The sequence below is a fragment of the Phaethon lepturus genome, unplaced genomic scaffold, assembly GCF_000687285.1.
Source record: "Phaethon lepturus isolate BGI_N335 unplaced genomic scaffold, ASM68728v1 scaffold51673, whole genome shotgun sequence".
Taxonomy (NCBI): domain Eukaryota; kingdom Metazoa; phylum Chordata; class Aves; order Phaethontiformes; family Phaethontidae; genus Phaethon; species Phaethon lepturus.
In genome coordinates this window covers 463-14499 of record NW_010530807.1, presented here as the reverse complement: position 1 = coordinate 14499, position 14037 = coordinate 463, and the positions used below count along the sequence as shown (strand labels likewise).

Sequence of the window (14037 nt, the reverse complement as noted above, 5' to 3'; positions counted from 1 at the left end):
GTCCCCACTGCTACAGGGACAGCTGTTTCTTGGGGGGGGGGGTCCCCACTGCTGTGAGTGCTGAGTGGGTGTGTGTGTGGAGCGCTACAAGGGCTGGAATAGGGGCAAGGGGCAACTCTTAGGTGCAGGCACTGCTGGAGCCAGTGTGCTGCATGGGTGGGTGCTGCAGCCTGGTGCAACCACATTTCAATAAATCCTACTCTTAAAAGAGCTGGCTTAAGACTGCTGGTAGAAGTAGCTTAGCTGAGCCTTGACCTTCTCCCTGAAATAATATGGACTCTGCTCCCATGCAGTTGCAATAGTAGATTTAATTGCTGCCCTTTCTAATTAGCTATTCTTCCCTAAGGGTTAGAAACTTCCTGCAGTGAAAACCCCATGGTGTGCAGCAGTGGTGCTAGGAGGGGTTAAATTGCAAGCACTTAAACAGTGCAGCTGCTGTTGTCTTTACGGTCTTGACAACTGGCTTCCCCAAGGGGCTGCTGCAGGCAGTCATGAACCCAGGGCTGGGGCAGTGCCAGGCCTGGTTTGTGCTGCTCTGAATGGAGCCTCCAAAAGGAGCTGCACAGGATGGACCCGCGCAGCCAAAGGGCTGTCCCGTGGTGCGCAGGCGTCACTAAGCAGCCTGGGCTGCCTTCCCTGGCCCCCTCCCTCATTGCCATGAGTGTAAGGTGATGGCTGCCAGCCTGATGCGCAAGCTGTGCTTCGGAAGGGTGCTGAGGGCAGCCTTGCCCAGGCTTGAGAAAGTGACAGGTGGAAGCTGGCACAGCCCTGTCTGGTTAAGGCAGCTGATGGAGCACCTGCCCTGCCATGTCCTGACAGGCTAAAGGGTGCCTGGGGAAGCACAGAAGCAGCTGGTTACCTCTGCAGGGCATTGGTTTTATCTGGCACCTTCCAGGAGAACGCTGAGCATGTGTGTTGGTCTGTTGCTCTAGCTGGAGCCTGGCTGCAGCCATGGCTGTATAAGAACCTTCTCTTCTGGGACCTGTAACCAACAGCTGTTAAAAATCAGAACTTCGCTCTTGCTTTTGGTTTTTGCAAAAGGCTTTATTGTATAACTACCATACTGTGGGCACAGCGACTTTCAGAACAAGTGACTGCAGTGAACTGAAGGCACATTCATGGACACTCATCATAAAGCTCTAGACAGTTCATAAATTGATTTTTCTCCTCAGTACTTAGAGCAAATACAAAACTGTACACTAGCCAGTGAAACGCACAGGAGCACACCTACAGTGAGGGTATATACAGAGGGACTGCAGCTGATGTGCAGAAAGATGGCAACATCTACAGGGATCAAATAAACATAGAAATGCCATATACAAACTTTAATACAAATATCTATAAAAATCAGAAAAGTGAAGTTGAAGTTTAGTTTCAAGTACACCTTTGTGGCAAATTACAGATTTCATTTTCTTATTATTCCAGCTGGAGAAACATTAGCTTGCATAATTCCTACAAATTATTTTACATGGCTCTGTCTTACAGTTGAAAATACTACAAACCAGATAGCCTCCTGCAGAGGAGATGCCTGGAATTCAGAATTAAAAAGATAATGGCTACTTTTCCAATGTTGAAGTGGTCCTGTCAAGGTTACAAAAGCCTTAGGAGGAATTGGACGAACACCGCTGAAGGAGTAAAGTGTGACAAGTATCACAGACACGGACAGGTTTAGGATACGATGGCAGTGCCAGTTCGTTACTGGAACACGTGTTGCAGAAGATGTCCCCACAGTTTCTGCAGTGATGCTACAAACAGAGAGTTAAAATAAGCACAACTACCTAAAACTTCAGCATCAGAAAGAGATAAATCAGACCTCAGAAAAGCCTCTGTAGTGTACTGACATCACCCTGCACTTCCCAACGGGCCCAACCCTCCTGGCAGCACCTCCTCCTGCCAGGAGGACTGCATGGGAAGCGGTGTGATCCCCGCACAGCCCGGCTTCCTTCCACCACGAGGCCTGCTTGCCCCTGGCTTGCTGGCGAGGCAGGCCCGGCCAAGGACCGGAGGAGCTGCGCTGCTGCCGTTTCGCGGCCCTCCAGCAGGCCCTGTGTGGATACCACACAGCCAGGCCCAGGCTTTCAGGAAAGCACATGCCGGGCCGGCTCTATACAGAGGAAATGTGGTGCCTGGGCTGCCAGGCACCATAAGCCGTCCCAAGCCGTGGAGCAGGGCCCGGCAGCAGTCCCCTGCGGCCTAAGGGCACAGCTCGGCCCATCAGCGTCCAGCCCTCATCACACACAGCTCAGCTGGGACACAAGATGAACCACAGCCCCAGAGAACAAAGCCCACAACAGCTCCCTACCAAGGAAAGCACCCAAGCAGAAGAACATTATTTTTAGGATGGGAAAGAACAAACTACTTCTCTATGTAGTTACCACACCAACAAGATCTGGAATTGAAGAAGGGTCAGTCTTCCCTAGCAAACTATGCAACAGCACCATTTTTGTTTTGTCATGGAAAAAAGGAAAAAAAAAAAAAAATCCACCAAACACCACTACCTTCCTTCTTGAGATAGAGAATTCCTTTTCACATTGCTTGCAGTGTGTAGCTTCATCATCCTTCAGCCAGGTATGACCCTAGAAAATTGGAATGAAAACCTCACTGTAGATACAAATAAATTTATAAAATAAAATTCAAAAGGCAGTTTACCAACTTTGTTGGTATTTTTCCAAAAGCCATCTTTTAAAGTAGGATAACCATGGTGAAACTTGAAGGTGTTACGTGAAATGCGTATGCTTAGTCAAAATATCCATGAGATGTAGAGTACCTTGAGCGCTTTATTTACTTCTTTAATATCTTCCATCTTCAACTTTGATCTGGGGGGAGGGAAAAAAAAGTAATTCTCTCTGCATGACTTTACATTCTATTCTCAAAGTTTATTGATTTGCAAGTTTATTGATTTTTATAACTGGATGCGTTTTAAAACTATTGGTATTAGTTTGATACTCCATACACCAGGTTACGTCACTTACAGGAGTTCAGTTCCTGGAACTTACTGGCTGAGATGAAGTCCCATTTCTTGAAGAGCCTGCTCTTGCTCCTCACAGACTTTCTCTAACTGCTGCTTCTCATCTTGCAGTTTTCTCAATTCCTATAAAATCAGACACAAAATCAAAGTTTTTTGTGTGCTAAATTTGATCTATAACCTAGATCGGTCTATCCAACCTACTCAAGCAGTCCACAAGAATAAGCTCTTTTATAAAGCTACCTATTTCTAAGGCCTGAATTTTAGAATTACATGGATAAACTACCCATGTGCTCTTGTAGAGCACAACCAGTGAAATCATGTAATCATTTTTATCAGAAAGAGAGGAAGATTTCACGCTTTAAACACTCTTGAGCATAGCTAGGCTGCAGCAGTCCTATGCCCACACACGAGCGTAGAGACAGACACTGGTGTAAAATTGTGCCTTCAAAATCTGAACCACTTGATACACAGGAACAAATTCTCTTTAGATTAATAAGAATGTTCACGCTTAAAAATTAAATCACATTCAGTTGTTTTAAAAACTTGGAAACAGGTTTTCATTTTATTACATATAGTTGAAAGACCTCACACCATCACCGGAAGCTCTGAACTTGCCATTTCCTACCTGAGCAAGGGTATCTCGCCATGGGACAGCTGACGAACTTTTTAACCCCAGCTATCCCACCTCAGCTTCAGCTGCTGACTGGTGTGTGGCTCAGACACTCACGCAGCTAAGGCAGGGCACCTCCTCAGCCACCTCTAGCTCAGAGAGCGAACTCCTCAGCCATCTCTAGCTAAGCTGTTTTCATTGCCTGAGCCCTGTATTGGCATTTCATGTCCAGACTGGTGTTATGTCAGCCGAGCTTGTGAAACCGCTCGGAGAAAAGTGGCGCAGAAGAAATTCTCTACAGGCGCAAACATTGCACTGGTTCTAAGTCAGCTTTAATCCTGAACGCTGTGCACGTTTGCACTGTGCGTACCTTTTTCAGTCCTTCCATTTGTTGCAATTCTGTTTTAAGCAGAGTGGTAGCATCCTTCTCTTGGTGTAGTTCTCTTTGCAAAGTTTGTCTCTGTTCCTTTTCAGATTTTAACTCCTTTTCCAGAGTTGAGCTATTTAAAAATAATTAATTCTAAGAAACCCTGTAGTAGAAAAATATCCTATAGCACTTAAGGATAGCAACAATATGAGAAGAAGCAGCCTTGTCCAAAAGAAGGCAAAAACTAGAGTTGTGTTCTGGGAAAGGAGAGAACAGGGATGTTATGGCAGCAGACATCAACAACCACAGTAGCATCTTCAGGTCACAGAAAACAAGCAGCAATGAATGGCTAGAAGAAAAAAAGAATAAAAAAAAAACCCCAAACAAAAAACCCCCAAAGCCAATCCCCACAAGTACATCTTAGACTACCTGTTTTTAAACACCCATGTTTAAAAGTGACACTCTACCTCAAGTCTGAACAGTGAAAGAAGCATTTTCTATAGGCGTTAGAAATCTTTAGAGGATTAACATTCCCTAAGAACACCAGGATGCACCCCACCACTCAAACTCCTCCAAAAACCTCAATCCATTTGGATGATAGTCACTTACATGCTCAGCCTACAAGCATGACCGTATCTACCTGCTGAGCTAGTAAAAAAAAAAGCAACTGAAAGCTCCATTGCTAGTCAGAATGGCCAGATTTCTACTGACACCCTGTGCTCTAAACTGGATGTTCTGGAAAAAACATTTCAAAATCCCACTCTTAACTGTGCACTATACAGAAGTACTGTGCTCTCCTAGATCTTGCATACTTCTGTCAATACTTGCTGAACCAAATATAATTCAAACTAACCCCTCTTTAGCCCATGGCACAAAAGGAGTAGAAAAACACTTCTTACAGAAATGGCAGAAAGGAAGGAAAAAAACCTGATCAAATTAAATACCATTTGCTATCCAGATGGGACATCTGTTGCCGACAAGTGTCAAGCCTGCCAGCAAGCTCTTGCTTCACCTTGTTGCATCTTTCTTCCGCAGCCTGCCTTGCCTTTTCTGCATGCTGCAGTCTACAAAGTAATGAACATGTATATTTGTTGTCAATTTGCACACTCCTTACCTATACCTCTCATTCTGTTCTTTTAGATTTACCATACGGATCTTTATAAAAGCTTGAACTGAAAATACTAGTGGAGAAAAAAAGAGTTTTGAAAGCAACTGTTTCTGAAAAAAAAACCCAAAAGTGAGTCATACCTGTTACTAAAGTCAACTTTTTTTTAAACAGCCTGCCTATGGAAAGAGCTATGGTTTTCGAATGGGTCAATTATAGGCATGTTTGCCTGGGAAAAGAGAACAGGCAAGCACAGAGGGTGATGATAAGGAGGAGAAAGGAAAAAGAATGTCATGCTGGCACGTGTGCCCCAATGTCTATAGGAGGTGTATGGAAGGTCATTCTACAAAGGTTTCAGTTGGAAAATTTCTACTGACTGCAGTGTTGACTTTTTGAGCTTGTAATTTTTACCTCTCTTCCATTTGTTTCATAGAGGACATCATCTCATTTGTTTTTCCTTCAAAAGAGGATATTGCTTCTGTTTTCTGTTGTAATGAACACTCTGCATTCTGTAGGAATAAGTGAATAGATATTCCAGGTAATACATTTTAGTTTTCTAAAGCACAAAGTGTTAGTGCTTAATGAAAGTCTGCTACTAGATAAAGAATGTTTAGCTTGTTACAGGCCATGCCTGGGTCTAACTGCAGTGTACACATAAAATGTGGATAATGCCAGACACTCCTCTACTCGTTTTGTTAAGAGCGCAGAAGGGGAAAAAAAAAAAGTTTTGACCTACGAGATCAGCTACATGCCAAAAACCTTCTCTTTGGAAACAAGCTTGAAGAGAGAAATTATTGGATTAAACTGACAGGATAAGAATATCAGTTATGTTACTATTATGATTTGAATGTAACAACTGCACTCAGTGGGCATGGAATCAGGAAGCTAAAAAACCCCAAAACCAAACCCAAAATAAATACTGCTTTTGAAAGCAAAGGCATACCTCAACCCTGGGCTTTCATTGGCCACTGCCTTGCAAGTTTCTGTGCATCTGTGAAGGAGGCAAAGGCCTGGATAAAGCCTGAACAGGCATCAAGAAATAGTCCATAAAAACTGAGAGAAATCCCCTCTGGATTTCTGGCACCAGATACCAGTCTAGTTAAACTCCTATGTCATTAATGGAGACAAGCTCTGCATATTTTGTGTGAACACTACTACTCCATCACTTCCTTGTAGAAATGCCTAACAGTATATTTTTTGTCCAACTGAAAAAAAACCAAGACAAAACACTACAACTCATCCAAACAATAATAAAAAAACCCAAAACATCCCCAAACCCCTGCAATATATATAATGCAAAGGATAAAGAAAGTAAACTCTAAAAACTGGCAGGGTAAGGAAGAAACTAAGGAAGGGAGACAGGCCCAGAAAGCAAAATGTTTTTCATTTTACTTCTCTAACCATCTTTTATCTGGAGAGCAGGTCTTATGCTAAAGGGGGTATAAGAAAATACCTAAACCAATCCAACAACTTGTTGGTAGCTCCAGAGGCCAGCCTGACCACAGAGTTCCTCCCTCCCCAAATCCAGTGTTGCCTTTCCACTGGCTATAGCACTCAGCGTACAGACTACGGGACAGACCAAAATAACTGATAGTTTTCTATTGGTATAGAGAGGCTTATTGTTGGTTTCTATAGTAAACAGTGTTAAATGTGGTGCAGGTGAAAGGCAAGACGGCAAGACAACACAGATGGGAAGGAGAAGCATGACAGTTCTTGGCTGCAGTAAGTCTTTTTTTGAAGACTAATCATTCAGTGGTTACAACAAAGGACCCTTGCAAACACCTTCTCCCCTGTGAGAGCTCTCCAGTTATCTCTGCATTTGTTGGATGATCCTATGGCACACTACGCAGCATACTCCAGGAAACCCCCTTTCTTTCCAAACATACCCAATATCATACCAATAATGAAGCATAATAAAAAAATTAAACAATTCCTTCTACAGTTTTAAAATAGATATTCTTAAGAAAATTCTTGCATCTAAGTATTACTTCAGGTGCATATAAGTCCATATGCATCCCCAGCGCACAATTAACATGTAAAAGACCACCACTACCGCTGCTTTTTCTGCTCTCCACTATGTACATACCTGAGATTTGTGAAACATCTCCACTATGTACATACCTGAGATTTGTGAAACATCTGCAAGTTAATAGCCTTCACTTCTTCTAACTGTTGGCGAAGTGCAACTAAAGTGTCTTGTTTTTCATGAGTATCTTTTTCCAGAAGTTTCATGGCAATTTCCATTTCTGTTTTCATTCCAATTTGTAGCTCCAACTCTTTCTCTAGTTCCTTACAAAGAAATTTCCTAGTTACTGCTACATAGTCATATGTCAGGGATAAGCATTTACAAAACCCATATAACCCCATACACAAACTATGTGTTACTCTGAGAGAATACCAAACTACAATTTTACAGAATCACAGAGTCACTAAGGTTGGAAAGGATCTTCAAGATCATCAAGTCCCACCATTAACCCAATGCCACCATGTCCCCTAAACCATGTCCTGAAGCGCCACATCCACACGTTTTTTGAACACTTCCAGAGATGATGACTCCACCACCTCCCTGGGCAGCCTGTTCCAATGCTTGACCACCCTCCCGGTGAAGAAATTTTTCCTAATATCCAATCTAAACCTAGGTCTTAATACATGAAGTTAGTAAGAGCAAAATATTATTTCAGCTCTCCAGATCAGGGCAAGGGTGCAGATCTGCTGGCGTGTAGAGCTCAGTGTGTAACTCAGCAGCCTGCCAAATGATGCATTTCTCCTGGCAGCTGGAGTTGGGCTGACTTAGAGACATAGGCTTCAGTAAGCCTGCGCTGCCTGTCACCAGTCACTAATCAGCAGTTCATTTTGCAAGTGACTGTCGTGCATGTACCATATTTTCCTACATAAAGGCAGTTGCCTCTTTTCATGTTTTGATCTTAGTCTCTGCTATCATAATACTGGTAGGTTCTTAAACAGGGAAAGACCTTTTATTTTCAGCATTCCAAAAGCCCCAATTTCCTGTTCTTTACAGACACCGTTAACGACCAATGTCCAGCATCTTGCTTGCAACTGCTTTATGAATTCTGAATAGCTGCAAAAAGTTCACAACATACATCTTCTATTCGTAATGCTACCTTAAAGCATGCAGAATCCTGTATCTTTCATTTCACTTTCTCTGGTTAAGTTTCTTACCAGCCTAACTTTTTTTTCTTCTTTCAATTGCTTCCAAACATCACTGTACATCTCATCAAGACCCTGGCGTGACTGCTTGTAAGTATCCAATTCTACTTTTGTATCCTCTTTTGTTACCTACAAGAAACATCAGCAAAAAAGCCACATAAGATCACAAAGCTATGTATTTAAAGCATACCTTAAGCTCTTGTGCGTAGCACAATATTTCTATGTGCTATTTCAAGTAAAATCCTACTGTTTTACAATTAATAAGCTGGCAAGCATTGATAAGCTGAAATTTCAAAGAATAGAGTAAAAATAAAAGAAAACTTTTTAACACTTTCAATGATTTCTCCCTTCTGCAAGTATATGTTTAAGTGTGTAGTAAAGAACAGCAGAATCTAATGCCTGTGCACACTATATACAAAAACAGTGATCTACACAGTAGCATGCGAAACCGTGCTTAGCATTCCAGTTCAAAGTGCTTTTGAAAGCACTAACTACAGTTGGTCAAAAGAGATCACTTATTTTAAGGATCCTCATCATCTTTAAATAGATGTCCCACCTCTACGCTTTTTTCACTCCGTTCACGAATTAATTCATTTTGTTGTTTCAGCTGCTGCTGCTCTTCCTGAAGTGATCCAATTCGGTCAGTTGCTGCTGCAAGCTGTTTACAAAGAGAACATATCTGTATTTGATCACTGTACAAGCATGAAACACCTGGAGGAATTCTAAAGTTAGCAGCCCAGCTTTTGTAGCAGGTGCATTGCCCACTTCCCCTTTTGTCCCCCTCAGAAGCTGCCTGACCCTTTTGCAGCCGACTCACTGTACAGCCTAAATTAATGAGCCCACCAACATTTGTTCATTTGACTTCTGCTTCACACCTCCATAAATTATTTTTAAGTATTAACTGTCCAAAGAAATGCATCCTAGTGTAAAAGCCTAAAATCCACAACAGATCTGTGATCTGTGGTATTCATTCTGGTATGAACTAGAAGTCATACAGCAAGGCAAGGTTGACATTCATTGGTGGAACCCTACGGTATTTTCAAGTGGAGATACTGAGCTATACAGATATGCTCTAAAATACCCTGAAAAAAAAAAAAATCTATATATATATAAAAACTCACCACCAGAAAACCCAAAACAACTGCTATCATGCATGCTGCTGGATTCTATTGCAGTTTCCAGCTAGGAAAGATTTCCAATTGAAATGTCATTCTTTTCTTTCTCTTTTTCCGAGCTCTGTTTAACTTATGTGACAAATACATACACACGTGTATGTCCAGAAAGAAGGGGGACAAGTCACGTTCATTATAGTGGTATGATTACTTTTGGGTGGAGACACCATTGCAAGATAAAAAACCTGATTAAGGAAACCCGTCTAACAACTAGGTGCCCAAAAGCAGTTTAACAACTAACATAATGTAGAAGCTTTCCACAGAGCTTCCCCATGTGCCAACTCATGTCAGTCCTACCAATCCATCATACTTTGTTAGTATCAACTCAAATATTAGGTCTAAGGTATATTCTTAGGGAGTTTTGCCTCTGATGGAAAACAGTTATGAGAAATATTTAACAGACCAGACACAAACCTCTTCCTGGAGTTTTGAATTGGTCTTTTCTAAACAATCTATTTTGTTCTGAAGATCTGCAACCGTGCAACTGTGGGAAGGAAGAGAGATGCAAAAAAACAAAAAAAGAAGTGCCAGTGTTCAACATTTATTCCCCTCCTCAACCACGCTTTTATCATCTTGCATTTGTTAACAATGCAATACTTTGATGAGCAGGCAAAAAACTCAGAGAAAGGACAATTGACCCTCTTAAGCTCTGAGAGGACCATGAATTTCCCTATAGTTGGCAGCCTACTGTATTAGTTGGCAGCCCACTGTATTAGTTCTGGCTTAGCTTTTGCAGTCGTAACACCTCTCTGATGCTCAAGAGGGTAAGTGAGGCCTGCTCCTCCCCCTGAGCAACCTATGGGGGAAGAATAGAGACTTCCTCTAAAGAATTAATTTCCAGATGCACTTGTAATAGTTTTCTCTTGAAAAAGTAGCTCCAAAATCTTCTGTTGATCACTAATAAGTCTCAAAAAAAGTAAACTATTATTACACAGACTTGTTTTCTGCACTGCATTTGCCATCAGAAGAGTAAGATTACAAAGTAAATCTAAGATTTGGGGAAATAATCAGAAAAGGTATTTCAGTATTGCACAAAACTCTGCAAGACTGACAGCAGAGACATTCGAAGTCATACTGGGAAAGCTAAACAGCACAAGTGTTTGTACATTAGAATAGATGAAAATCCCACCTTAGATGTCGGTTAAGTTCTTCCACATAATGCTTTTGGTCAAGGACAGCTGTAATCCCTCCATCTCTAGTTGTAAAAGAGAGAATTTATTGATTGAGAAGAAACTCCTTCATTCTGAAATGTCAGTTTGTATTAGAGTTTTCAGCATAGACTTGCAAACTGGGTTGAAATCTTTTCTCCTATTATTATAAAAATACTTGTGCCTGAGCTAGGCCAGAAGCACTAGGGAGACGAAGCAGCTGTTTAGCTGCATCTCTCAGCAGCTAAACAGTAAAAGTGCTCTGAAGTGCAGGAAGCACACAAACTATGAAGTCCCCTCATGAATTCACATAATATCTCACCTAGAAGTACTTTTCTTCCTCCATAACTGATCTCTCTCACAAAGACAGCTACTTAATTGACAGCGTTTCTGAAGCAGTGTTTAAAAACAAAGCAGTGATGTAACAGTGGGTGACCTGGAAGATCATGTCTCCTAAAACCCAGTAAAAACACAACCTAAAGTTTTGTGCGCTTTTGATTTGGTCCCAGCTCAAGACACAAACTCTCCACACTGTATTGTTGTTAAAGCTACCATGGGCTCAACCTCTGAAAGTTAGTACTTCTGTTTAGCTACCAGAATCTATTTTCGATTCTCTTTTTTGGATGAATAAAAGAGCTTAAGATCTCTAGCACTCATGTGTTCCCACAGACTGACAGGTTTGTTCTACAAAAATCGTAACAATTTAGAATCACTAATTCACCGTACATACTGTTTGCCATCACTGTCCTGCGTTTCCTTAAGGTATAATGAAAAATCAATCACTCCAACCTGAAAAATATATTTAAGGCATTAATGCAACTTCACAGTGCAATTTTGTGTAGCAGCAAGCATTACGTTATATTTAATATATATTTATATTTCCTTATTTGGAAAAAGGTAAACATCTGAAGTTTAAGTTTAGAAAGACAGATAATACCTCTATTATTCCCAGCTGAAGCAAGCGCACAAGCTAGTGTTTGTCATAAAAACATCAAAATAACCATATTCAGTGTGGTTATATATTTCTAGCAGTTACTAGTTTTGACAGCATTTCGATAAACTGCTACTTAAAGAAACAGATACTGATGTACTTTTTTTGATTCAACATGGGAAACATGATAAGCTTCCATACATGACATTCCTGCCCACCCCCTACCCAAAGAAAAAAACAGAAAAAGAAAAAAAGAACTTAAATCATGCTTTCTAAAAACAAATACAGTATCTTATGCAAATAAGACATTTAAGCAAGTCTTTGAGTTCTTATAAATACATTAATAGTTAGCCGTGTTCATAATTTGTAGAACAGGCAGGATAATTTCAACATTATTTTCTGCAACATTATCTTTTAAAGAACAAAAAAGTTAATAATAATAAAATTATAGCAACATATATTTTTAATTTACAGCTTAGAGAGTTAGACTTCTGCAATGCCATTGACCCATTTTGTCAAAGTTTACCTAATTCAAAAGTAAAACAGATTGGCTGAAAGAGGACATGGTCTCAAATTACAAGACACTCACAGTAAGTTAAGCACAGATTCATGCAAGGCATTTATTTGTTTGGACCGCAAATACCTCAGAACATTGCTTATACTCCTGGGACATTTCATTAAAGCAGCAGAGGTATGTGACATCACACACACACCCCCCAAAGCCGAGAGGAAACCACCGTTCACCCTCAAAACAAAAGCTCTTGTAAGTCCCTAGCAGATTGAACTTCACAACGTATCTCTTGCAATTAGCTTAGTTCATCCAATTTTTGATTTATCATAAAACGTTCAACTGCTCACTTATGAAAACAATGGCAAACCCTGGCTACATACCACACTAAAGAATTCTGGACCCATCTCAGTAATGTATTTATAGATGTGCTTAATTCTACTGGAATCTTATACAGGCTGATCTTATTTTAGCTTTAATCTTCACCTGGGAGTCCAAGTCTTCTCCTTTCAAGCAAAGGTTTGCATCAATAACATTCAGTCCAACTAGCAGACCCACAATGACTGCTCCTTCCTCCTCCATCATCAACGCATCAGGTTCGTAAAATTCACTAGAAGAAATATTATAAGGTATCACTGCACATCATAATAATGATAACTGTGCTTCCACCACTGAAATAATATAAATAATAATGTAGTCCTTATAAGCTCCCTCCTTGCTAATTTATTGCACAAGGTGGAACATGCAGCACTCTCACAGAAAATACTCTACTTGTTTCTCACAGAAAATACTTGCTCCTCTGCAGGTTCACTGCAAAAACAATGAACAACTTGCTCCTCTGCAGGTTGCAAGAAAAAGCTTAAACTGGTCAATGAATTACCTCCTACTACAGTAATGCAAGCTTTTAGTGACTCAGTGAATACAATCTATGTATGTCTGTACTGTTACCTTAATAGATGCTTATGGTCCAAGAGTACTTTGAGATAATCTGCCAGTTTCTTTTGCATGAGTGCTAGATAAAGCCAAGCCCTTCCTCTTCCTACAGCAGTCCTAAAATGAAAAGTTGCATGTTTTGGTAAAAGCAAAATGGTTTATTAACTAGATTTACACAATTCAAAATTCTCCCTTTACAAAGTGTTCTCGCCAGAACACAGAAGCATTTGAGTAAATCCCATTGCTTCAGTGAATGGGAAGCATATTGTAAAATCTTCCTAACTTGGAAAAACACACATATTTTCAACTGCCACCATAAACCAACTGTTGATGCATCCTAGTATTAAAACTAGTCTGTTTTCATCATCCTGAATTACCCAAACAACATACTACTAGCACATGCACAAAATTAGACAAAGCTATAAAAGTGAGGGAAGGAAGAGGAAAGAAAATAGCTGTGAAGACTCTACAGTTATTTGTAGTAAGCTTATAATAGGAATTTCCAAATGCTGTTGTTTTAATCTGACAGCATTGTTTGACTCAGAAGCACGGAGAGTTTTGAGATGTCCTCTTTATCTCTTGGAGAAGTCAATGCCTCCTACACACGCTATCTTTCTCTTTGGGAACAAGATCTCATTAAGGAAGGTAAAAGACTACACAAAGGATTCTTTTTCCCAGCAGCAAGTGAAATGCATCATCCCCAGCAATCAACTTACTTCAACTCTGGCAGATTTTTAACACTAGTTGCTATATCTGATGCTTCAGGACAAAGTTTTTCCACTAGCTCCAAAGGACCAAAAAATGATTTGTTCTGTCCAATAAAAGTCTTCTTCACTAAAGGGAATATATAGAAAAGTTTGTGAGGAAGTGACAGGCTTCCAACTCCAGAATCACAAATCTTCGTCTACGTTTTGTCTTACCAGCTCCTAAAATGTCAAGAAAAAAGGGGCATCAAAAATACCTTGACAGCTTAGGAGGCACGAAATACAGGGTATTTCAGACGGTAACCACGTAGTTACATCTGATTACCATGGTATAGTGTATGTGATTATTATTCACGTCATACAGAAGTCACACTTGCAGACACAGCCAGACACAGACTCGTTTTTCTGCCTCTCCCCAACCTG

General features: G+C 40.6%; 1 protein-coding gene across 1 annotated transcript in view; it reads right to left on the bottom strand.

The window, feature by feature from the left end:
* Positions 1-1440: 1440 nt before the first annotated feature.
* RUFY1 (RUN and FYVE domain containing 1) overlaps positions 1441-14037 on the bottom strand; it is a 12857-nt gene continuing 260 nt past the window's right edge. The window contains exons 2-17 of the mRNA XM_010284365.1: positions 13627-13744; positions 12926-13027; positions 12464-12587; positions 11269-11327; positions 10520-10585; positions 9805-9874; positions 8775-8876; positions 8231-8347; positions 7172-7339; positions 5462-5559; positions 4890-5009; positions 3949-4078; positions 2997-3091; positions 2768-2816; positions 2499-2576; positions 1441-1745 (exon numbers count right to left, since the gene is read on the bottom strand). Of these exons, the coding sequence (XP_010282667.1) occupies positions 1602-1745; positions 2499-2576; positions 2768-2816; positions 2997-3091; positions 3949-4078; positions 4890-5009; positions 5462-5559; positions 7172-7339; positions 8231-8347; positions 8775-8876; positions 9805-9874; positions 10520-10585; positions 11269-11327; positions 12464-12587; positions 12926-13027; positions 13627-13744 (1640 nt within the window). The 3' untranslated portion in view covers positions 1441-1601. The remainder of the gene's footprint in view (positions 1746-2498; positions 2577-2767; positions 2817-2996; positions 3092-3948; positions 4079-4889; positions 5010-5461; positions 5560-7171; positions 7340-8230; positions 8348-8774; positions 8877-9804; positions 9875-10519; positions 10586-11268; positions 11328-12463; positions 12588-12925; positions 13028-13626; positions 13745-14037) is intronic.